General features: G+C 33.2%; 1 protein-coding gene across 2 annotated transcripts in view; it reads left to right on the forward strand.

The window, feature by feature from the left end:
- The window catches only part of side-VI (sidestep VI), a 743,337-nt gene that overhangs the window by 642,769 nt on the left and 74,050 nt on the right, over positions 1–26,518 (forward strand). For both annotated transcript variants that reach the window (XM_076401766.1, XM_076401767.1), the window contains exons 5-6: positions 1,223–1,333; positions 2,872–3,078. In XM_076401766.1, the coding sequence (XP_076257881.1) occupies positions 1,223–1,333; positions 2,872–3,078 (318 nt within the window). The remainder of the gene's footprint in view (positions 1–1,222; positions 1,334–2,871; positions 3,079–26,518) is intronic.

Below are 26,518 nucleotides of genomic sequence, written 5' to 3' on the forward strand. Positions count from 1 at the left end.
AACCGAAAGAAGCCACCGAAATAGGACTGGAAAACGACTGATGGATCAACACCAGAACCATCAAAAGTATCAAAGAAGCAGTGGTAAAAAGAAGGTGGCAGATACATTGGGAACAATCCAGTGAAAGAAGAACCCATTATAAATACTGCCAACAAGTAGGGACAGGAAACATAGGACTAAGCAGGGAAGCTGTGCAACTGATGACAGGCCACGGGAATATGCAAGCTTACCTGTACAGATTCAAATTGAAAGAGACCGATGGACTCTGCGATTGTCGCACAGGACTAGAAGACACTACGCATATCTTGGAGACATGCGTAATTGTAAAAAGGGTAGAGGCCCGAAACAGACATCAGACAGCCGACGGGAACTACCAGTTAAGAAACGAAGACGGGCTAGTCGATGAGAAAACTGTTGCGAAGACCAACGTTTTCCGGGCCGAAACGGTGATCGATTTTGAAAAAAGGGATACCCAGAACAGCAGCCAAGAAGAGACACATGCAGGCGCGCAAGAAAGTGGCCAAGCTAGAGATCATTGCGTGAACATGAGAGGAAACTAAGGGAATAAAAAGTGCAGTAGCGTCGCGACGGTACCGAAGTGGCGCTCGGAGACTCATTCGTGAACTGTTACGGAGATTTTATGTAGGAATGACCAGCTCAGAGCGTTTTAACAAGCACCAGAGCCAATGACAAATGGTCTACAATTCAAATTGTGTCATTATCAATATCCTTCAGTAGTTCAAGGTTTGCAGTTAACACCAGTCGCGTGTAATGAGTGCTATAGAACGGTGTTATTATCCACAAAATTGTTTAATGCCGCCTATGACAAGAAACACAAAAGGTTTTACTAAATTCTTGTTGGTCAAACTTTTGTGCGACTTCTTCCCAGAAAGTCATGTCTGTATGCATATTAAAACTAAGTCTGAATAATATAGATTAACGCAAACAAGCGCACTGGTTAACAACTATATTACTATAAGTTTTAATAACTATAACGTAGGATAAAAAATATTAATTTTGAAATTAATTTTCTAAATTTTTATAACATTTTATTAGAAACACAAATTAGTTCGGTTCGATTGAGCAATGATCAAAAATTATTTTTTAAATAATAATTATTATATTATTTACATTAAAGTGTGAAGTTAATTTTTGTATCTATTTTAAATAATGTCAGAAGTTGCAATCAAGCTAATTTTAAAACATTTTATTAATTTTTCAGTTCCTCCTAGTAGACCCACCATAATCGACGAGAAAGGTAAAGAAGTCATCGAGTATGCGGGCCCATACGAAGAAGGAGGTGATATGGTTCTACAATGCGTTGTTACTGGAGGTAATAATATTACACTTATTATTTTAACTAACGATAATTAGTTTAATTCAATTTTATTGATCACAATATTGTTTAATTCAAAAATTAGTTTAAGCAAAAGTATATGAAACAATCTATATGTTTTTCAATAAGAATGGAAGTATGTTGAGATAAATAGGATAATACACTCTGTGTGTGAATTTATTAACATAATTATTTTCTATTTCAAATGGCCTCATATATCATTATGTATGGATAATAACATCGTTCAAATATCCTCTCCATCTTCTCATAACGGCATGGATTCGATATCTGGTAAATTTTGAATAAATTTCATTAATCCATAGTTGGCTCTCAAGAAGAGTGTCTACTTCTCCACCAACACTCTTCTGTTAGAGCTGTAGAAGGTCGATTTCGCCATAGGAGTCTATTAGAAATTCGTTCGCCGTTCATTTGACAGGCATATCCAGACAATTCTTTTCTGCGGCTCTAAATTTCTTCCAAAATTATGCACTGATTGTCGTATAAACAACTTAATTTCTAATAATATTTAAAATTGAAGCCTTAAAAATGTTCAAGCTTACAAAGTCTCGAAGCCTTAGAAAAATATTGTAATAATTTTCTTTTTCACACGCATCATTTCCGAGAATTGGTAATTTAGTTCAATATTTTTCAGTTTTTACTGAATGTGAAACACAGTTGTTGGTATGAAACACAGCGTATGGACAAAAAAGCTCCTCAAAAAAATCTAGCGGGGTTATATCGGACAATCTTGACGGCTACCTCACATCACCCCTGTTAAAGATCATCCTTCAAATTGTTTATGCTATATATCCAAAGTGGCATCCGCATTATGATCTGTAACACCATCTTATTAAAATCAGTATATGTGGACATGCTTCTGTTAAAAATTTCAGCACTGTTGCACTTTCGTAGCACTGTCACAGATGAAGGGATAAAATAGCAAGAATAAAACATATTTTTAAGTAAGGCCTGTAAATTAGTTTTAAATTATATATTTTAGTTTGAAGCTTTATTTTGAAAAATCTGTACAGTGTGTTTTATTCAAAATATTGACCATCGCTATTTAAGGTTACTATCTCGAAATAACGATGTATGTTTTGAAGCTAACCATAAATCTTCCAATTTTTTTGATATCTTTAGAAGAAGTGATTCGTTGCTTACAAGTAGTAATCAGAAAGAACAAGTATGTTTTCACCAGATATTTTATTTTGCAAACCTGTCAAACGCCCTGAATAAAACAGATACAAAGATACATATAAGTTCAATCTACTATTTACAATTATACTATTTTATCCAAATAATATTTTCATGGGGAATATTTTTATTAGACATAAAAGCTTTCGGAATAAAAATCATATCGATCAAAAAGCAAACACAACGAACGATACGCGTCTGTTTTTCATTTTTCAATAAAACCTGTAAAGCGTGCCTGTTGGCGGAATTATTTTTTTATTGGCTTGTTTCGCGTTTAAACTTCGATATATATGCATGTCTATGTGCGGACAGACTTCAATGGCTTTCGGGTATTATTCTAGGCAAGCCCGAGCCGTCGATAAAGTGGTGGAGAGAAGGGAAACTAATTGAGTCGTCGGCGATGAGAAGCGGCTTCGAGAACGTGCTCACCAGCCAGCTGACTGTACGTGGTCTGCGTAGAGCCGATCAGCATGCCAGGTTCACTTGTCAGGCGTCCAATAACAACATCAGCCAGCCGATGGCCGTCACCAGATCCATCGAAATTTACTGTGAGTAATTCGGTTTCGAGCTATCGCCGTTCGAATCGTAATTTTATTCATGCTTAATGTTCACCATTTCTCCACATCGATAATTTTCATGCAGCAGACTTTGTGCCTTTAGAAAATAGCGTTTCTCGGTCTTGAAACGGTTCAAAATGCTATTTTTAATCAGTTCGATTAGTAACCACTTTCCCTCCTTTTATCCATTTTCCTTTATTTTTCCAGTTAATAAAGTTGGAAGATCGTCCTTGAATTACACCTCCTCGTTTTTTTTCTCCATTTATCTGCTTTTTCTTCATTTTTTAAGTTAATTCTTCCATTTCTTCTTAATTTTCTGTTAAAATATTTACTGTCAGTCAGAGTTTTGTCACTCTATTTTCTTCTTTTCCTAATTTTTATTTACTAATTAAATGATATTGGTCTCCTTTTTTTCCCATACATTTTACCATATCTGTTTTTTTTTTCTTTGTTATGCCTACAATAATTTGTTTCAAAATATCCATTATTTTATTGATTATTTAAATTACAAATCAACTGCATGTTAATTAGTATGAAAGCTCTTTGAAAGTTTGAGTTGGATTTTCGTTCAATATGTCATTACAACTCATTCTAGTCGCACTATTTCGGTCGTCCGAACCGTTCTTTGTGATAAGTATCCAAATCACCACTTTTATGGCCGAGCAGTATTATTATATTATATTAACCACGTAAACCACAGCTATTTTGATTATTCTATGTGTCTATTTGTAAATATATATTAACATTTTTTTTTTCATAAAATTAATAATATAAATAAATAAATAAATAAATATGATTTAAGACTTTCATACTGTCTTTGTTTATTAACAGTACTTAGAACTTATAGAAGAGAACAAAAAAATCGTCACACGGTGCCATTTATGCCCGTCTGCTCTTTTGTAAATTAAGTTTATTTAAATAAAGAGCTTTTTTTAACTTCACTATTTTTTCTCTGTATATTCGAGAGGAAAAAACGCAACAATGCTAATAAAATGTGTATATTCGTTATTATTTCATTTCAGCGTGAAATTCATAATATAAAAAATCTAAAGATGGCGAGAGATTGGGATTATGAAGGAGTTAAAAGAAAATGGTAATGTGTAATTAAAATTAAAAATAGAGCACCTAATAACATGGCGTGCGTTTTTTTTATCGAACTTTTTGCGAAAGATGGCGTGAAAATCACGTGACTTTCTCTCTTCGTGTTTTTCCGGTCGGGAGGAAAGCCGTCGCCGTCGCCGTCGTCGGAAAAACGGAAAACTCGTCGCCGGTCGTAGACGGAACGCTCGCAGGTTTTGTTTTCCCGCTGCAGCAGACGTTTTAAGGCGCCGTATTGTTCCGACTTGATTGCTTCGTACTCGAAATTAATTTTCTTTTTCTCCGGGGAGATGGAAAACTCCTTGCTGTCGGGAATCGGGGAAAACAGTGTCGAGATATTGGATAAAATTAGAATTACATGGGTATTATTTTCGGATCATGCCGGCGGAAACTATTTGGGCGAAGCGAGCTGGAAGTGGGTGAAGTGCCCTGCACGTAGTTCGTCGCTGCTCGCTGCGGCACGAATTGTTGCCGGATTTTATTGCTGGAAATCGGAAAATTATCTTTGTTACCGTTGCGTTTAACTGTTTGTCAGCTAATGATTGTAGTTCCACTGCTGCTTTTGTTAAGAATATATTGCATAAAACTTCGAAATATATTTGGGCATAAAAGGTGCTTTCCAATACATTCACACCATTCTGTATTGATAAAGATTGCTAATATACTAATATATATTTGATTATTTCACTCACACTGAGTATTTTATCACTTTAAAAAGGCGCTTATTGGGAAAAAGTTTACAATATATATTAATTAAACTAGTTTCCATCATATTCAGAAGATTTTTGATGTTGGTTTGACAGCGATCCAATCATTGATGCATTTTCACACTTAAATTAAAATCATGTGGGGGAATACATGACGCATGCCTGATCGCGGAAACTTGACTAGAGTGACAAGTTGGAGCGGGTTATGTGGGACTGCCCCTGGGCTTACCAATACACTAAACCGAAACAATCTGACATTTGACCCCTGTAGGTCGCTACTTCTACTGCATTAAATTTGAGGATATGGCATCCGCAGACAAGGACTCGGCAAAAAAACGAGATAATGAATCCAATTTTAGATTCGCGAACTTGAGTTAACACACGACTAGATGCTGTCGTATGGTGGCAAAATTTACGACAGCAGCGACGGATGAGGTTGTTTCTGCCTGGAAAAGGGGATGTTAGCGATGACGCGGTGCTAAGCTCCCAGCTTGTCCGCCAGCTCTCGAACAAGCGCGTTTTCAGAAGAACCTGAGCTGAGTTATTTTTTGGGGAAGGAGTGAGATATGAAGTGTTTGATTTATGGAGTGGGAAACAAATTCACAGGGAAACTGAAGCTGTGAATTTGATTTTTGCTGACAAACCATTCCTCTGATGAGCTCATTTTAGAAAATTTGAAGCCGTTTCACCTAGTTGGGTGTAACAGACTTGAAGTAGACATTAGATCCGTAGAGGAGTACGGACCGAATTAACATCTTTTAAAATAAGCATTTAATGTAGATGGGATGAACTGATGAAGTCTTCTACAAGGGCAGATCAGAGAAGATAGCAGGGTTGCTATCACCGAATCTTTCTCGATTGCTTCCTGAATTTGGCAATACAACCGAACCGTTGGTCGAAGTGCGAGTCGAGTCACGCAGTGCCTAACGCTTCTTATGGAACATGATGACCTGGGTTTTCAGGGACTATAAATGATGAGTACGCTGGGTGCCCCAGAACTTCCTATTTAAGATGCAATAGCGTATCCTTCACAACTCTTGCAACAAGTGGCCGAGCAAGAGGATAATTTTGCATGTGTCACTTGCTATTCCTGGTCTTTACAAGCCGATCAATTTGTTCAATTGATATCGAAAGAGATTAGTGTGGTATGCTAAGAGTCAAATTTATCATATGTCAAGACATACATTTTAATCACCTGTATTGACTGTTTTATTGCACTAGCTATATGTGTTATGAATTAATATCAGAAATTTATATGAATAAATTTGCTTTGAAGATCTTTAAAAACTGAAATTACTTTTTCCGCTACCAGTTTATACAGACTGCGATATCTGGATCAATAAAAGTTCTTAAATTTCCTGTTTAAAATGTAATACTAAATGAATGTTTCAAAAAACCCTCCATATATGACCGTTACTATACATTACCGTGCATTATTTAGCAAAACTGTTCAAGGATTTCGGATGTTAGCTAACGAAATGAAGTCCTACACGTCGAGACCTTAACCGTCCAACCAGACGGGCTCTTTTTCCCCTACGCGAAGATATTTTACATGTCACCACTTAAAATTTTCATGGGGTTGAAAAAAGGCGAGCCCGTCGAATTAATGCAAATTCATAATTTAGTACGCTCGGCGTAAGCGGGCAACTCTAAAAATTATCCGAACTTTTCGAGGTTTCGGCAAATGGAGCGGATTTTTCGACGAAAACGTACCGAATCAAGCATCAATTATAGAGGGGCGTGATGGAGACGCTGCCGTGGCAGTTCCACGCTGCGTTTCGCTTATCATAATCAAATACATAAATCAAATTCGGATGTAATTACATCAACGTCTCGTCTAGACTCCAGACGCTGAAGATGCGTATTCGTTATTAAGATAAATATATAGTTAAACGTATAAACGAACACTTTCAAATAATAATATAATCTTCACTTCATTTGTGCATGCTCGCCGTTAACTAGCGTTTCCACTAAAATTGCTAAATATAAAAGCCAAAAAATAACACAGCTTTACAAAAAATCTCTAAGGGTTGTTTATGTTATGGACTTTCAAAATTTCTTTTTATTCGAAAGAGTGCACTTCCGAGGTGGTCCCATTGGAACCAAATCAGGATCTACTGGGGATAGGGGGATATCGAGGGAAACGCTCAAATGTCAAAGGCACGCACAAAGTTGTCACATACTTTTTATCTAGAGTAATGAGATATTTGTTTATAAATCAAATTCGGATGTAATTACATCAACGTCTCGTCTAGACTTCAGACGCTGAAGATGCGTATTCGTTATAAAGATAAATATATAGTTAAACGTATAAACGAACACTTTCAAATAATAACATAATCTTCACTTCATTTGTGCATGCTCGCCGTTAACTAGCGTTTCCACTAAAATTGTTAAATATAAAAGACAAAAAATAACACAGCTTCACAAAAAATAGTCTAAGGGTTGTTTATGTTATGGACTTTCAAAATTCTTTTTTTTATTCGAAAGAGTGCACTTCCGAGGTGGTCCCATTGAAACCAAATCAGGATCTACTGGGGATAGGAGGATATCGAGGGAAACGCTCAAATGTCAAAGGCACGCACAAAGTTTTCACATATTTTTTATCTAGAGTAATGAGATATTTGTTTATAATGTTATTGCTGACCTGATGTGACGAAAAATCGGAAGTAATTTAGTGGAAAAACCATTCAGTTTGTTTTTTAAGCGCTAAACTTATGATATGAGACGTCGTAGAAATAAAGAAGACAACTGTTTGTGTGGTGTAACGATTAGAACGTTTTGCTCAAACGCGAAGGTCGCGGCTTCGATTCTCAACGGGGCCAGTTCTTTATTGTTCTAATCATAGCTTCTTTATTGCTATTTTTGAAGTTTGAAGTCTAGAGCGAGCCCAAGCAATATAAAAATAATAAGCGATCAGATCGTCGACATCTGACGTCAGATCTTAAACAAACCCATTGGGTAGCAGTGCGAGCTAAAACTTTAGCTTGCCGACATTAACGAGCTGGCATCGAATCTCGCTGGAAATTGGAATGTCTTGTTTTTTCGTTTACTTTCGGTTATTACCGTATAGTTTGAATTATTAAAGTATTATGATAGCGATGATGTCCAGCTTGGATAAAAAACCATTAAGAATAGTATGGTCACGTAAAGATATATTTTACACTTTTTGCAGAGAAAATAAATTAAAATGAATATTGCATTTAATATTAACAGTTAATTTAATAGTTTCATAAATGTACAATTTCAATTGGGACATATGGAACATAGGACAAAGTAAAAAGCACCATATAAATGAAAGCCATAGAAGACAAACTAAAGATGAGCTATCTGCAAAGTCGAGATGGGCGAGGTGAATAAATCTGCAAAGAACGATAAAGTTTTATTTAAAAAGTTAGATGAAAGAATTATTATTTTAATCATCCTGGTGTATTTGTTGTTTTTGTAGTATATATTTTAATATGTCTTAATATACAGACAGTTATTATTTTAATAAATGTTATCTATCAGATACATTTCTGATCTTATTTGAAAAATACTGTCAAAACAAGTTTTGGTAACATATCATTTTCAAATTGGATATTTTGCGCTATTATGAGAGAAACATTATTAATTTAATAAATTGGAGATCACTAGAAAGCATTATTTTTGACAATATTTTCTCCAATTACGGCTCTATTTATACTCACGTCATTAATGAAAAATAGAGAGGATTAAAACAAATAAATATCGGACGTGGTGGACGGATAACTCCGAATCTAAGTTAATTAAATCGTTTGTAGAAATCTGGCGCACTGTGCCCCGGATAAAAATGGCCGTGGCAAATGGCGCGAGGCTCTTTTTTCTGCGTGAGAGCGGGGACCGTTATGGGCCCGTTTTCGCTCTTTTGAATTATGCGCGGGCGTAATTAAAAGCTACGTGAATTATGTTTCGGCTTAAGATGGCGCTGGGCGGCGCTCGAACGATTCAATGTCCGCAATTCCTCTCCGGGCGCAATAATAAAAAAGGAACGTTACAAAGAGCCGTTTTTTATGATTCACTCTGCTGAATCAGAATGCGTCGCAGTCATTTCTTCTCTCCGTTCTCAGGTTCTCGGCGCTCGTCGTTTCTTTTCCGGCTGCTTGACTTTGAGCTTTTCGTTCTCGTCGTTTTCTAATTCGTTTTAGTGTTATAATTATGTTTGCACTTGAAATTGGCACGACAATCTTCATCAAAAAATAGATTTATTTTACACATGGGCTGAAATATCCCAACTTAAAAAAGAAAAAGCAGTTTTTTTGTTCAAAATTGGTTTTATTCGTCTACATAGTCTCCATCAAAAGCCACACAATCATTCCAGTGTCGTTCGAACACTGCAATACCACTTTTGTAGAAGGATTTATCTCTTGCTTAAAAATAGATCACTCCAGTAACCAAATGCTGTCCACTCAGATGACGATTGTTTCGGTTCCGGAGTAAAATGCTGGATCCATGTTTCATCGATTGTCACCTATAGATGCAAAAATTCTGGTTTCTTACGTTTAAACATGGCAGTACACTGCTCAGAATTATCAACACGTTCTCATTTTTGGTCAACAGTAACCCACACCCCCTTTGAATATACTATTCTCATAGTCAAATGTTGATGCAATAAAAAATCAACACGTTCTTTTGATATCTTTACGATGTTAACTCACACAATTTTACTTTTCAATCATTTAGACGTTCACTACATTCTATATCATTGGTGTCCACCAACGACCACGTTTGAAGTCAGCAAACCAACGTTTTATTTTCACATACGATGTAGCGGAGCCCTGTAACAATTTTAAAGTAATAGCTTCGCTTGAATGGTACTTTTTCCTATCAAGAAGCGGTGTAAAATTAAAACATGAAATTGGTTTTGATCCACTGTCTTGAGAATAACAAAAGTTTGAATTTTATAATGCCATTTATGTATTAAGCCCGAAACTTTTTGGTTTTAAGGTTTCAAAATATTGGCCATTTGATTCTATACGTCATATCCATCTTTCAGGCAATTTCCAAAAAAACTGTTTGTCCTTTGATCAAAACCATTCATCGAGCCATTTTCTAACTTCTTCTAAATTGGCGAAGTACTGCTCTGTAAGCGCGTATTCCATTGATGCGAAGAGTAGATGATCGGTTGGGGCGACGTCTGGAAAATGCTTTCGACGCCTCCTTGACCGGCTTTGCGTTATGAGACGGCGAGTTATCGTGCTGTAAAATTACTTTACCGTGCATTGATCATTAGTTATCGATAGCAATCACTATTAGCTGTTTCACTATGTTTCAACAGTTCGTATAACCGTAACTCCTACCAGTAAACTTTTACTTTCAGCGCTTTTTATTTACTAAATAAGAAAAGTAACGCAAATGCACGTTTTCATGCACGAAACTTGACATTTTCAAAAAGATATAAATCTATGACGGTGTTTCTTTCGCGAAATATAACATATATTGCTTTGAAGCTTGATGTTACTCAATAATATTACATATGAATCAAATTGTAGGAATGTTCGTCGGGTCGGTCAGTCGGTCGAAATATGTGGCTGCCGCTGCGATTATTTGTCAGAACACTCACTACTATTTTTGGAAGGAATTTGCACGAGAACTGAAAAACACTGGTTTAATTATCACTTGTTTATTTCGATATTGAGTGATACATGTGGTCGACGGGAGAATTGACAGGATATCAGGTTGGGTAGAGGAAGTACGGTAGCGCTGTGGAAGTGGTACTATTACAGGGTGATGGAGAAAAGAGAAGAGAGCGAGACATCGTCGTGATAGTCTTTTATACCCTGGAACTGCATGGTACCAATCCACCGGCGTTGCCAACCTTTGTAATTGTTGATGTATTCGTGGTGGCCTAAAGGGTCGTGGCGATCGCCACAAAATCATAACATATAGCGACATCTGTTGGAAAAACTGGTAATTACTTTCCAGGACACCTGGTACAAAAGGAGTTTTTGACCAGCATTCAAAAATATAATAGTTGTTTACAAATAATATTTAGCCCAAACATAATGGTAATATCTGCAAATTTGTATCAAAAATAAGTTGACAAAATCTTAAACCATTATAGATGCAAGGACATATTTATAACTTACCAGAAGCCCCTTAACACTACCAGATCCAATGGGCAATTGATAGACGTTGTAATGTGTGTAATACTGTCATACTATTGTTATTATGGAGAAAATTTGCAAGATAGTTATGCGAAATACACCGAGTAGTTTAAAATAAAATTGAAAAAAAATATAGCGTGCCTACTGAGAAAGTTACAGAGTAGATGCTCGCATGTATTCTGATATTTCTTCTTCTTGGAAAATTGTATTTACTAGTTACATGTATTAACCACATCTACAACTTTTTTCCATTTTTTAGTAACATAGCGATGTATTCCGCATCGGAAGAAAGAAGTAGTTTGGCAGATATTCAATAATCGACTTATTTGCACACTTCTTCAGCAATTCAAAACCGTGTTCCAGCCAAGTCCTAATCACTAGGCAGCATGTCTGATAAGTACGCTAGATCCAAAAAATATTCCATTAAATTGCAATAGCATATCCATCACAATATTTGCAACTTGTGAGGGAGATCCCATATCCATATGCACAAATATACTTTAGTATTATTCCACTAAACCATAACTACTTACTAACTACTACTTATTAAGTGTCTTAATAGATTCACTTTTTATTGACAGCAATAATAAACCACAGATAACTCTTATAATGCATTTGCCTGGCAAGCAATGAAACCGCAATATTAAAGCAGTCATTGTCAGTCAATTCGTGTAGTAGCTATTTTCTATTCTTTTAGATACTTTGCATCGCATATAAATAATATATGTGAAATTTCTTTGAGAGCTTGAGTTGTATTTTTTGTCCAAATCTTGTATTTCGTTCTCCTCAAACATCTTTTCAGTGATCAATCGGTTTTATTTAGCTTCGGCAGTACATTATCCACTATTTTTAGTTCATGAAAAGACAGTACAAGTATATTACTTTACATAAACCCAGAAGTCAATGAAGATATCTCATAAAACAAATACAAAGCATCAGAAATTAGTAGTAATAAAATGAAACTCAAATAAACTGTCACATCATTGTGATAAAAACACATCTTGAGGTAAACAACGAGGAATGTAAAACGTAAAATGTTTATTTTTTATCATTTAGGGTAAACCGTCGGTAAAATGAAAAACTGTATAATACACGTAGAGTCGTTATCCAAAAGGAGCCTAGTATATATGAATAAGATTATATCTTTCGTAGAAATGGTTCTTTGTCTAATACCGTTGGTTTTTCTCCTAAATTGTTACAATTTATCCAGCCCCAGATCTGACTAACGACTTCCTCTTTTCTATTTCTGACATGTGACCTCTCGTTGATTAATTTCATTTTAATTAAACCTACCAGCTAATGGAAGAATGAAAAACTTTACATGACCGACTGTCGCGTTATTATCCCTGTTGAAATATGGTTCTTTTTTTTTAAACAGTGTTTCTTCAATTAAAAATAATAACTCATTGATGTTCATTATACAAATAGCCAAATAAAAAAATATTATCGCATTTATCGTTCTTAATAGCGTAGGTGTGAAGAATATACTGCTAGTTTATCTAAAAAAGTAATTAAAGTTGTTAATTAAACAAATTAATTCAAATTTGTTAGCCAAACAAGGAATGGTCAATAGAACGATTTTATAATCTTTAAAAGTAATGTAAAATGTGGAATAAAATACTAATGGAATAAGTAGTAGTGGGCACTGAGTTTGATAATAACCAGGTGATGGAACAAATGGTTCGAATAATTCCCAACGAGAATTTGTCTCATTTTTGTACCAAAACATCTGCCAATTACTTACATGATGTTGGAGATTACTCTAATTACTCTAAAACATCTCTTAAGGGTTTATGTCGAGGTCTTGCGATTACACTGGCTAGGGAAGATGTCTGATGATATTCTGATACTATTCCAGCCAAGGCTGAAACTTTTTGGCTGTATATTATCTTTGTGAGAGCATACATTTTGTCATCATTACCGTGGATACTGTTGTGCCATATTATCATTTTCATTACAGATGCTTCCCCTAACCGATCACCAGCTATTTCTCCTCTGGTCTTTGTCCGATCTCTTTTTTTAGCCATCGCAAGACAAAATATATAATACAATGGAGTGACAACAACCTACAGGATTTGACGTGTAAACTGATAAATACATCAGCATTACTTACATGGAAACAATCTTGCAAACATTCACTATATTGTCGATATTGGAGAACTTCTTCAATCACCATTTTCAAACTACCTTTTCTTTATTTGTACTGTTAACACCAGCGATTCACAGACCGACGCTAACTTCAATTTGTCTTGATTGCTCACAGCTGGCGATTTCAGCTCGACTTAGAAGTAAATAAAAAAGCACTCACTATACTTACTACTAATTTATTAATTCAATTATTTACACTGAAGTGAATTAAGGCAATTGTTTTTCTAGGTCTTCTCAACTAGACATCTGGAAACTGAATGTTTCAAACGATGCTGCATCGTAACATGGCGAATATACAACGCCATCCAAGGATTTACAATTTTTTCAGTATATACTCATTATCCCTGGGAAATATTTTCCGCGAAATAATTAAGATTCGTGATACTTCGTCAGTGGTAAGAAATATTTCAGAAAAGGTACTCTATGCCTAAATTTTAAATTTACAAACGTTACCAACAATGGCTATTGGTCCATTAGAAACTCTCTAATACCCTATAAAGATCAGCAGGTCAGCATACAGTAATCTTCACCAATTCCACTCACAGTGTTACTGTAGCTGTAGCAGGCTTTTTTTCTCTTAAAAAAAATAGTTAACATAACTGTGTATACATATTATACCTTTGATATTATTTTCAGTACACTGGCAATTATATAGATTCAAACATATTTTTCATTTGTAGCACTAGTCCTTTTGGCCTATCGCATTACCAAAACTACGTCACATTGCTCAGTGTTTTCATATTATTTATAATAAATTAACTTATTTTCTTTACCAATCTATAAAATTATTGTTATGTTAATATTATTAAATGTTATAATTTAACATTTATTACCTGCTACAAACCGTACCTTTTCTCTGTTAAATAATAAATAAGTAATACAGGAATAATGTCATGAATAATGCGAAAGAATATAGAACCAGTGAAGATTATTGTATACAGTGAGCCAATTAAAGTGGGCTGCTTTGTGGGAAAAAATTCTTCATGTATAGTAAAGTTAGTATAACGTACTTACCTTACCTGTGCCTTACCACTAATCCATTTGGTCTGCTTTTTATATCCCCTGAATTTGTTCAAATTGCTAAACAGATAATATGTCCCACAAAATACAAACGATATACAGTCTTACAAGTGCAAGTAGCAACGTTAAACATATTAAACCTATATTTTAAAAAAATACATGTATATACATGTATTGATACGTTATAAGTAATTTAATAAATAAATGTAATGAAAATAAGATAAACCTATCTCGATCTGGATTAATTTCCAAAAAGAAAACCGACCGAAAGTTTCATATCAGCATCGGTAACAAAAGACGCGCGATCAGGTAACGTCAACGGCACACTTGACAGGTGGTCGAAATTCATTTTTGAACCTCTGGCAGCAATATAAAATCGTTTTCCGGCGACTTAAACGGTTGCCTGAGGCCAGAAAAACGAACATAAATTTTACAAGACCACTATTCTTAATGTTCAGCAGGAAGTGGTTGGAATAAATCGTTCGGAAGGAGGATTTTACTGCCGGGATATTTCTGCAATTCGCGGATTGCCAGACTGAAATGTTCTCGTTGGAGAGCGCCAGTAAAACAAACACTTTGTCATTTCGGTAAACTATCCGAAAGGAACCGACCGCATTAGTAATGCTTAATTTTCTGGCGAAATCTTATTTCATTGTTTATACCTAATTTGTTTTTAGTTGATTGAAATAAGGCTTTATCTCTATTTAACAAAAATGTATTTCATTTAGTATCATGTAGAAGAAAAAACATAATTAAATATTGGACCTTTTGGAGGATATCTTCAAGCAGTCAACTAGTGGTCGGTTCAGTACATTTATAAAGATGAACAAAACAACAAATACAGGGGTAGACAAAATAACATGATCGTCTGTCATATACACAATATTTATTTACTAATAAGAAAATTATTCGCGGAATAGATTCACATGCTTCAATGACGTTGTAAATAGAAATATACTCTTAATTTCTGCTGTAAAATTCCCCATAATAGTTCAATTGTCTGGCGATTTTCCTCAAAACATGGAATGAAAATTGTAGCTATATGTATACATTTTACATTATAGCAGTGTTTAGCAGCAATATATTAGTCACAATAAGAACTTCGTCATTGAGGATGTCGGGATATTCATTCGCCTTAATCCAGGAAATGATGTGAATGAAATGCCTAGCTGAATTCCACGATATTGTAATAACGGAGATCAAATAATAACGGAATCTTATCCATCTTCATCGGTAGAGAGCAGGCAGTCCGAATCGTATACTATTTTTTGGAGTTCTCCATATATAAATCCGGCGTTTTCTAGGAAATAATGTGAACGATGATTCATCAGACCATACCACATTCTTACAGTTATCAAGGATCTAGGTTTTATGGCCGTTAAATAACTCCTTTCGCAGCTTAGCACTAACTTCCGTTATAAAGAGTTTCGCAATCACAGTCCTTCCATGATTTTTAGCGCTCTGAAACTTCCGCTCTACTGTTCTTGCCGAAATAATACTAATGAGTTTTAAAGTCTGCCGTCACTTTTCTCGCGGTAGTTTTGTTATCTGGCCACAAACCTTTTTAATGTTCATTAGTGACTGTCAGTTAACTTTCCTCACTACTCTTGTTCGGGAATAATGTATAATAACAATATACACTAAGTCATTACCGTCGATACTATTTTTTTGCCGAGCTAAGCAATGCATAAGCGTCGCATTATTTATACGAAAGCAGTGATGCCAACATGCCAGCGGTAATATATAGGCCATATTTATTTCAATTTGATTATAAAAAAAATTGTGTACTAGAGATCAAACATTTTATCAGTTATGTTAAATATATCTTCTTCCTTCCCTTATTATAAAGTTCTGCAATTTTCTGGTCACTGCTTTAGCCAACAGTGAAAGAACTTAATATATTTCAATACTACATAGTCTTCAACTATTTTCCGGTCGGAAAGGATCAATAGGAAACATATTGCCTTCCATGTGTCATATTCTCATGGAAAGTCAATTTCTAGCAACATTCTGAACTTGATTTCCCTCATGAACCACCTAACATATTTAGCCCATGAAAATATCCAAAACTATTTTGTTTCCTTGACACCTTCCAAGTAATAAACAATATTTGACTCCAATAATTACATTACTTGCCATCAGTCGCATTTACATTCACGAGTCAAATACTATACATCTAACTATTTATACATATATATATATATATATATATATATATATATATATATATATATATATATATAACTATTTTATACACAAATAAATAGATCATTAAGTATTACTAAACATGATTGACTCTAAAGTTTTTTTTAATATTAGGAAAACGTAAATTACTTTTCCCTTCAAAGAACCTTTCTTGATCTTTTACTATTCTTTACGGCTTGTTTCTGTGAGTTGTCCAGTATTGATATCTTGTCTTAAACTTTGTTCCACATCATAATTGCTTATCAATTCCTAGATATCTCCATTTTTCTTAGTTTTGTTTTAAAATCTTTACTATCGGTATTCAAAATGAAACTTTTCTTTTGAATATAATAGAATCCAGCAATTATATATTTCCTTTTCTATCCCAAAGAATGATTGAGTAGGAATGCGTACATCTTCGTCTCAATTATACGCTTGAAAACATTCGTAAGCACGCATTGTAACGAAACAGAAATAAACAAATTAATTTATTATATTTTCTCATTGTTACCAGATATTACGATATATATATATATATATATATATAAAATATATTTTAAAGTCTCCTTTTACCAACTATCGGTTTATACTGAAAATGATCCCAGTCACGCCAGTGACTGCTCATTTTCCTTGCCGGATTCTACATACAACAACAACATAAATTTACGACTATGCCCCAGCAGGATTCGAACCTGCGGCTATCGCAACAGTAGGGGGACCGCCCTAACGCCTCTAACACTGCTCCACCAAGCCGGCTAAAATATATTTGGGATCGTTGTTTCGTTTCTTTTTTCACACTGTCACTTACTAATTTAAAATTTTTTAAAATAACTTATCCATACAGCTCAGAGTATCAAACAATTATCTCTGTCCTTTCTTGTCTCAAATATAATACGGAAAGAAATCTCCGTTTGTTTTCAAAATAGAAAACTGATTTTTTGAGAATTTTACTGAAATAGTAATTACCGTATTCAGTTTTAACTGTTTTCAGTCGATAACTCCCAAAGCTCAAAATGTTCTTACAATAACGAAATTATTATATTTTCTACAAAAAAAATGTAGAAGATGATCGGTCAAAACGATATATACAGCATTTATTGTTTATTAAGGTTAATATAAATTAATGCCTACTAGAAAAATTAAAAAAGCTTTATTTCCAGAGTTGTTTCATGTGATACTATACTGAAACTCAAAAGACTGTTAGAAGAATCGATTCTATAACTAAGGATTGAAATTTTTATCACCGAAAATACGATATCCATCCGATCTCTTTCCCGCGAAACTCTATCCGAAAACAATTGGAATACATTCCACTCGTCGCCATCATACCATTTCTGGAAAATACCAGAAGACTTCTAACGTTTTACGAACTCCTTTTATGCGATACGAGCTGACGAAACGTTTAAAAATGTATCTTTTTGCAGTGAGATGTTGCTAGTGCTATTCGCGACTGTTGTTTTTGCGGGTTAGAGGGTTGGGTGGATGGTAAAGCAGAGGCGGCAACGCACGCCGCTGCCTAAACGGCGTTCGGTTGAGCTCGAGTGTGGATTACGAAGGCATGAAAAAGGTTTCAATATCGTTTATGAGGTTAAAACGTGTTTATTTTATTCGAATTCGCGAGGAAATCGACGGTGCTATGTTTTCATATGGCGTTGCCGTTCGGAGAACATATTTTTTATTAAATTTTATTAAGACATGAGTGTGTTTGATTTTATTGAAGTATTAGAATATGATTCGTCTTCGTCTCATGATTTCTACTAAAAATGGACAAATAAATACAACATTTATAGACATAAAATCTTATCCTTTGTTCCGTATCATTAGTGGGTATCAGTTCCTAGTTCTATTGATTTTTCTTACATCTGCTTTAAAAACTTAACCATCGGAGTCTTCTATTCACTGCATCTTCCCTTTTTTAATGTTAGGGTCATATATGACCACTTTTTTTTAATTAGTTATTTTCTCTCAAGCTTTTATATTCATATGTATTTGTCTTTTTTTGGCTTCGTTTATTTCCTTCTTTCTTTCTATCCATCTTTCACTCTCTCTAATTATTCTAATTTCTTAATGTCGTCCCTTGTTACATCTATACATATTTGTTTTATAATTTTCATAATTTTGTTTCTTAGTGATTGTGTTGTGCCTCTCCAGATATTATTAGGCTTTTTCTTCTTTTTTCATTGTATGGCCTTAATATAATTTCTCTTGTATTACTTGTTTCATCATTATATTTACCTCTGTTTAATTTCCTATTACACTGGTTACCTGTTTTTTATTTTGAACTAATTTTTCAATTTCGATTTAAACCAAACACTATAATAACAAACTAACACCTAATATTTTACCACTTACACGTATTTATTCTCCACAATCTGCCCTATAGGCAATAAGTATTTCTTATGTCTATATTATATTTACATGGCATGCAGAAAATCACTTTTTCTGCACTTCCAGAACTGAACTCGACTCTCGATGGAGATTTAGTAGAAGCCTTATTAGAAGACCATTAATTCTGTATTTAACAATAAAACTTAAAAAATCGAATATAACTTTAAAAATCAAGATTAAACTCTCAGAGGTGGTACGATTTTAGTTCCGTAAGGAAACCGTGAAAAACTGTGAAACTGTCAGCTTAGCTCGTTTGAATAAAATATAATAATTGGATAAAAAATAAATTTGAATTATCACCGTACCGTTTTGGATCAGTTGGATAAAAAAAATCGTTAGAAGCCCTGGTTTATAAATTAGTTTTTAATATAGATCAAATACCATTCATATAGCTCTAAAGAAATTATCATGAACATCCACTCTATTAGCCGAATTTAGTTTTACTTCCATTTTTAATAAATTCGAAATATTCACTGTAAAAATTGAGGTATCTTATATTTTCTAATATCATCCTAACCATCACAATATTTCCAACAGCATTTGAATTCTTATACGACTATTAATGCTATAATATAAAAATAATAATACTTATAAAAATATTTTCTACTGACCGAAATAACATAAGAAATAATATCTAATGAATGCGACTATTTTAATAGAAATTTTAGTTTAGTTTATTAAATCTGTTCAATTTACCTCAATTTATCATTTTATAAAATAAGTTTGTTGTATTTCTAATAATATATCGATTATTTTGTTCACGTGCACACCCAACTCATCAATCTGTCTTAATCTGCATTGAAATTATCGATTGACATACCTACATACCTGACTCTTTATCGTTCCTATCCAAAATTATTTATAATCTAAATAATTTAACGTTTAAATCTCCAACAATGTCCGATGATTTTCAAGAGTGTCACGCAGTGTCAGAATTTTATTATGTATTATTACAAATTAATATATTATATAAAATTACTTACATTAGTTTTTGTAAAACCTTCAAAATTAATTCACGCTCATGTAATATTCATGACCTTGATGATAGGATAGTTCATTATTCAATAGAGTGCCGAAATATAAGAAAATATCATAACAAAAGCTCCAGTCAGCCTTATTTTACTTTGTTAATATTACTGACTTTACTAATAACCAAGTCCAAGAAGATGGAATGCTTGGAACACGAACTTATCTGATCGAAGTATTAATGCACAGCAAAATGAAGAAACCTAAAATAGCTCAATAGCAACGGAGAAATTGAGAATCAGCAACTTCGAAACCTCAAAAAGAAAGGATTTATCTCAGAACTATGAAAGTTAATAGCAATTATTTAACAGAAATATTATTACCAATATTATTCAGTAAATCGGTTGGTATATTATATTTAAACCAGATTTGTAAAGCGTCCCGTCAAATATTTTCCCGGGCGGTTATCAAACAAGAAAATGGCACCCTTTTCCGGCGGAAGGGTCCTAACAATAACAATTATATTATCTATTAGATGTAACTCCTGGAGGGTCATCAAATTGGACAAAAATCCCTCTACATCTTTGAAAAGGGCCTGTCTAATATATTTTCTATTATTAGGATCTTAAAGCGAAAAGATTGGATCAGTACGGACTAAAGTAACGGTCCCTTTTCCAGGCCGGCCTCTTCTTCGCCTTTGAACGTGCTCCTTTTCTCTCCCGCTCAGATAACTTAAATATTGCGACAAAAAATGCTCGGGTTGACGGACGGTATTTGCAGATTAAATCTGGATAATGCTAACGGTAAAGTCCAGCTAATTACTGGGACGGGCCTTTCCTATTTGTTATCTGTAACAACTGGACGCTTCCTTAAGGACTCCCATCAACATCGTTTAAGTGTCTCTTTTTTTTATTTGAGCGCCTTCTGACGTTCGAAAATTTCACTCGTGTTAATGGCCATGAGTATATTATATATATATATATATATATATATATATATATATATATATATATATATATATATATATGTATTCTGCAATACAGCAGAATCACTTGGAAAATAATTAATTTTATTTGAATCTTCACATCCTGAAAAACAACACTCATTTTATGATTTCACATTTTGGCTAATAATATTTACCTTAAATGCTACAATAATAAATAAACAAATTTTTTTAAATCAAAGGAATTAAACCTGTCACCAAGTTTCCAATAAAAAAATCAATGCAGTCTTTAATTACCTAATAACAAATTTAAAAATGTTAAAGTCAAAAATTTACAAAAATGTAAAAATTACCTAACTAAAATAAAAATAAAAAAGGTCTATTAGTCAAATAGGCTTAAAGGACGTCTTAACTCATCTTTCTTAACATTCGCTATTAATGAGCTATAGCACCATCAGATACGTAAAATGAAACCTTTTCGTATCATTCAAGACTATCACCTTCAGATTGCAGTGAGTACATTATCACATTCTTAACGGTACCCGTTACCATCACAGAGCCTCTGGCACAGTAGGAATATAATAATAAGTCTAAAAAGAAATAAAACAATTAAAAAGTTATTTTAATTTTTGTTTTTGAAATCGCCATCTCATATTCAGAATACATCAATTTTATACCTACTCAGAAAATTCTTTTTTCTTTGTTGTCCCCAGTATATTTCACATAGATTGCGATTAATCTTTTTAAAAATGACCCCAGTCTCATTTCTTCAATGTTTGGCATACGGGAAAACACGCCGCCAATTTTTTATACAGTCAGGTCACGTGGCACCCAGACGTCGGATTTCTTTCTATCCCACTTTCCCTAAGATATTTATACAGAAATTTCGTTATTATTCAAACCGTTGTAATATTTCTCCGAAACCAGCGATTTCAATGTTGTTTTCTTTTCGTGTGTTTTCATGTTGCCTTTAAAATGACCTTTATAGCAACAAGATGAACCCCTTTTTGTTTTACCCTAAATCCTAAACTTCCTTTTCTTATAGATACGTAACTGGACACTATCTATATTATATGTAATCATACAAATTATTTTATTTTTGCCTTTTTAAATCCTACTTATTTTTTTCATCAACTAGAACAAGATACACGTAATTACGTGAACATAGTAATTTCTATGTTTCTTATTACATTGCATTTGCTCAAGATATTGTACATAATTAATCGTTTTAAAAAGATCACCATTTGCTGACAACATGTAAATGGGACTATTCGCTATACTTAATTTGTGGATTATTTTGCCTATAAATACAAAGTTTACACAATCTAATAGCCGAATCATAAATATATATATATATATATATATATATATATATATATATATATATATATATATATATATATATATATAACAATTCTTGCTTGCAATATTGCTTTCTATCTCTATCCCACTTTTCCTAAAATATTTACTCAGCAATTTCATTATTGTTCAAATGATTGTAATGTTTCTCCGAAACCAGCGATTTCAATGTTGTTTTCTTTTCGTGTGTTTTCATGTTGCCTTTAAAATGACCTTTATAGCAACAAGATGAACCCCTTTTTGTTTTACCCTAAATCCTAAACTTCCTTTTCTTATAGATACGTAACTGGACACTATCTATATTATATGTAATCATACAAATTATTTTATTTTTGCCTTTTTAAATCCTACTTATTTTTTTCATCCAACATAGTAATTACTACGTTTTTTATTACATTGCATTTGCTCAAGAAATATCTTACAATAGTACATAATTCTTGCAACAATCCTTGCTTGCAATATTGCTTTCTATCTCTATCCCACTTTTCCTAAAATATTTACTCAGCAATTTCATTATTGTTCAAATGATTGTAATGTTTCTCCGAAACCAACGATTTCAATATAGATTTCATGTTACCCTTTATATAACCTTTAAAGCAACTAAATCAATAATAAATCAATATTTTTATTAAGAAAATATATGTGAAAATGTGTGAAGAAAAATATTTTGCTAATAACATGTCATGTAATATTATAATATCATATAATATCGTATAATATCATATAATATCATAAATATCATGTAGTATCATATAATATCATATATCATATAATATGATATACCATTTAATTTCTTATAATTAAAATAAGCAACGATTTTAGTGCCTATGTGTTATATTTTGTGTCTATTTTACTTTTTCCATGTACAATACTCGTCATTTTTACTGTATTTTTGCTTTTTTTCTCATTCATCCTTGCTTTCCATATTCTTTTTACCTGTATTGTTTCTCCATACGCTGAGAGTATCACCAGCAACTGAGATCTCTCCTTTCAATATATGTCAGAGAGACTAAAGAGAGATTGAATATGGAGGTCCTTCCTTATTTCTTGGCTTCTCATCCTGTCTATCTTTGTTCCTCTTACTTTAATCCCTTCTTGACAATACCCAGGTCTCTCAACAGAATGTTAGGGTTTATTTGTAAATTTCTTTGTACACTTCAATTTTAGTTTTGCTTGATATTTTATTTAATGATATTTTATCTAATGAGTTTGCTGTTTAACATTTATCGAAGAACGATTTCTTTCTGTACCCAAATATTTAAATGCATTTACTTCTTCTATTTTTGCATGCTGAATTTGGATATATATTACTGGTCACCTAGCTCTCCCATGATTTTAACTTTTATTTTAGTTTCATTAAATATCATTCTATGTTCTATTAATGTCATATTCCATCTATTTAATATTTTCTATAAGAAATCTAATTTATAAGTTGCTATCATATCATCTGCAAGTGTTCCTACTGATATTTTTTTTTTCATATTCATATATCCTATATGTAGTCCTGTTTTGCCTCTTTGACGTTTCCTCACTATTTTAACCAATGATATTATAAACAGGGTTGGCTTTTTAATGTATTTGGTTTCATGTTTCTGCAATGACGGAATTAGTAATTATCCTGTATATATATATATATATATATATATATATATATATATATATATATATATATATATATATATATATATATATCAACGAACGTATTTACCAGCCAAAAAATTATTATGATATGTTTTAATGAATAAATTCTAACAAATATTAACCACGAATCAGTCTTCAGTTTACTTTTTGCATTAAATCTAATCGACCGTATTCTGTGGCCTAATCGGCCCTTTAAATATAGTGATTAGAAGGTAAATCGTCAGTTCGAGCCATATTTATAAAAACATTTTCGAATCCAGAGCAATAATGGTACTTATTACGTAAAAGTTTGTAGATTGCAACGTTTCGTGCTGGAAATCTGCGTGTTATCTACAAATTAGCTGGAAATTTCTGATCAGTTTCCGTGCCGCGATTCATTAAAACATTATACGAGGCGTACCGATTTCTTTTTTCCATTGCCGACTTAACGATTTTCAATTTTCGGTTCGCCGTCTATTTTCGGATTAATTCAATTTTAATTACCGGCTTCGGTTTTGATTTGTGATTAGTTCTCGGCCAATTTCCTTCAGACAAAACAGACATTTTAGACAAATTGCTTTTGCTTTTTTGGGCGGCTGCTCTGTGTGCTTATATGCTCCTAGATTTTTCTTTATTAACTATTTTAACAGTATTATTGTGACTTGAGTATACTATAATGTTATAGTTTAGGAATATATTTGTTCTTTGTATAGTTTGGAGGTCTAATTTATTAGACTATTCAGCTGTTTTTGTAATATTCTTGACATGAGGAAACAATTATGGCTTAAAGCAATATAACGAAGGTCACTATTTATAATTTGGGAACAGAGAAAAAAACGAATAGTTAAGCCGCGAATATATTTTTATTGTTTTTCAAAGTACTCGCCACGATGATCGATACACTTTTGCATACGCTTAAACCAATTTTCAAAGCATTTATTCCTTTCGGAATGAGGTTTCTTGGAAACATGATTTGGTTTGACAGCTGGTATTGTCATGATGAAGAACAATCCGGCCTCCATTGTTTGTTTTCCTTATTTCACCGAAGAGTTTTGGCAAACAAATGACTGTCTCCAATCAGAGTTTACTGTTCTACGATCCTCTAGAGACACTGTTGCAATATGACCAAAGGTTCATGTAAAATCGCATATATGCTAGTTGGACTAATGCTTAGCGATGCCTCAATCTGACAATAGGTGATATTACGATCTTTCTTAATCATTTCGCACACAGCGTCGATGTTTTCTGGCACAACAGCCGATTTTTGACGACCTTCACGAAACTGGTCGGACAGCAAACTACGACCACGATTGAATTCACTAAACTAGCTATACACGGTAGTTTTTGATTGAGCTACATCACCAAAAGTCAAATTACTTGTTGTGATAATCCACGTCAAAAATCGTAAAAAATTATCGCACGAAAATGTTCACGATTCAGTTCCATTTTTTAACGATGGAACCGTCAGATGGACTAACATGACAACAGTGTTGCCAATTCCCGAAACCAAATATACGATTCAGTAAGTATTTTCAAATCATTTCATAATTCGTATCGATTTTATGTTATTACATTTTATATATCTATTTAACGTCTTTCATTCTATGCTTTTTATAGTATTCGTTTAAATTAAAAAAACTCGTCTTGCAAATAAGAGAAAAAACAAATTGTTTGTTGTTGTCTTATATAAATTGCTTTATACATATACATATCTTAGCTTATCAAGCAGGCTTTGCAAGATGAGACGGAAAATTAAATATGATTAATAAATTATATATATATATATATATATATATATATATATATATATATATATATATATATATATATAAATATATATATATATATATATATATATATATATATATATATATATACATATATATATATATATATATATATATTAAAAGATGTGTGTATAAATTTAGCAGCTGTCGGAACATTATTTCGCGTGTAGATAAAATATTGCTTTTTGAAGGGAAAAATGCAGCTGAAGCAAAAATTTGGCTCGATGCCGTGTTTCCGTATACTGCCCCAGGAAAATCAACCATCAAGGATTGTTATGCTAAGTTTAGACGTAATGAAATGAGTACCGAAGACAGTGAAAGCGGCGGACACTCAAACCGACGAAAACATTCAAAACATCGACAAAATAATTTTGAATAACCGTAAATTGAAACTGAATGAAATAGCAGATACTCTAAAGATATCAACTGAACGCGTACATCATATCATGCACGAATATTTGGGTATGAAAAAGCTTTGAGCAAAGTGTGTGCCACGCGAGCTTACATTTGACCAAAAACAACGACGAGTTGATGATTCGAAGTAGTGTTTGAAGTTGATCAAGCATAATAAACCCAAGTTTTTGTGTCGATATGTGCAATGGATGAAACATGGCTCCATCATTTCACTCCAAAGTCCAATCGACAATCATCCGAGTGGAGTCACATTATGAACCAATTCCCACTCCAAAGCGTGGGAAAACGCAACAGACGGCTGGTAAGGTTATGGCGTTATTTTGGGATGCGCATGGAATAATTTTTATTGACTACCTTGAAAAAGGACGGACCATTAAGAGCGACTATTACATAGCGTTATTATATATGTTATAACTGAGGTCTATTTTGAGGCAAAGAACAAATCCTACTACAAAAATGATATCGAAAAGTTGAAAGGTCGCTATAATCGGTATATGAAGGGAATTATGTTGAATAAATGAAAATAAGTTTGCAAAAAAATGTGTTTTACTATGGTAGGCCGGAGACTTTTCAATTGACCTGTTATAAGATATGAAATATGAAGGGGCTTAAAATTATAAAACGTCTAATTTGCATCTAAAGAATAACGTAAATGAATGAAATATTTGAGAG

The sequence above is a fragment of the Rhynchophorus ferrugineus genome, unplaced genomic scaffold (assembly GCF_030347505.1).
Source record: "Rhynchophorus ferrugineus isolate W39M unplaced genomic scaffold, kcgeb_rfMv2 rfM4, whole genome shotgun sequence".
In the NCBI taxonomy this organism is placed as follows: Eukaryota; Metazoa; Arthropoda; class Insecta; order Coleoptera; family Curculionidae; genus Rhynchophorus; species Rhynchophorus ferrugineus.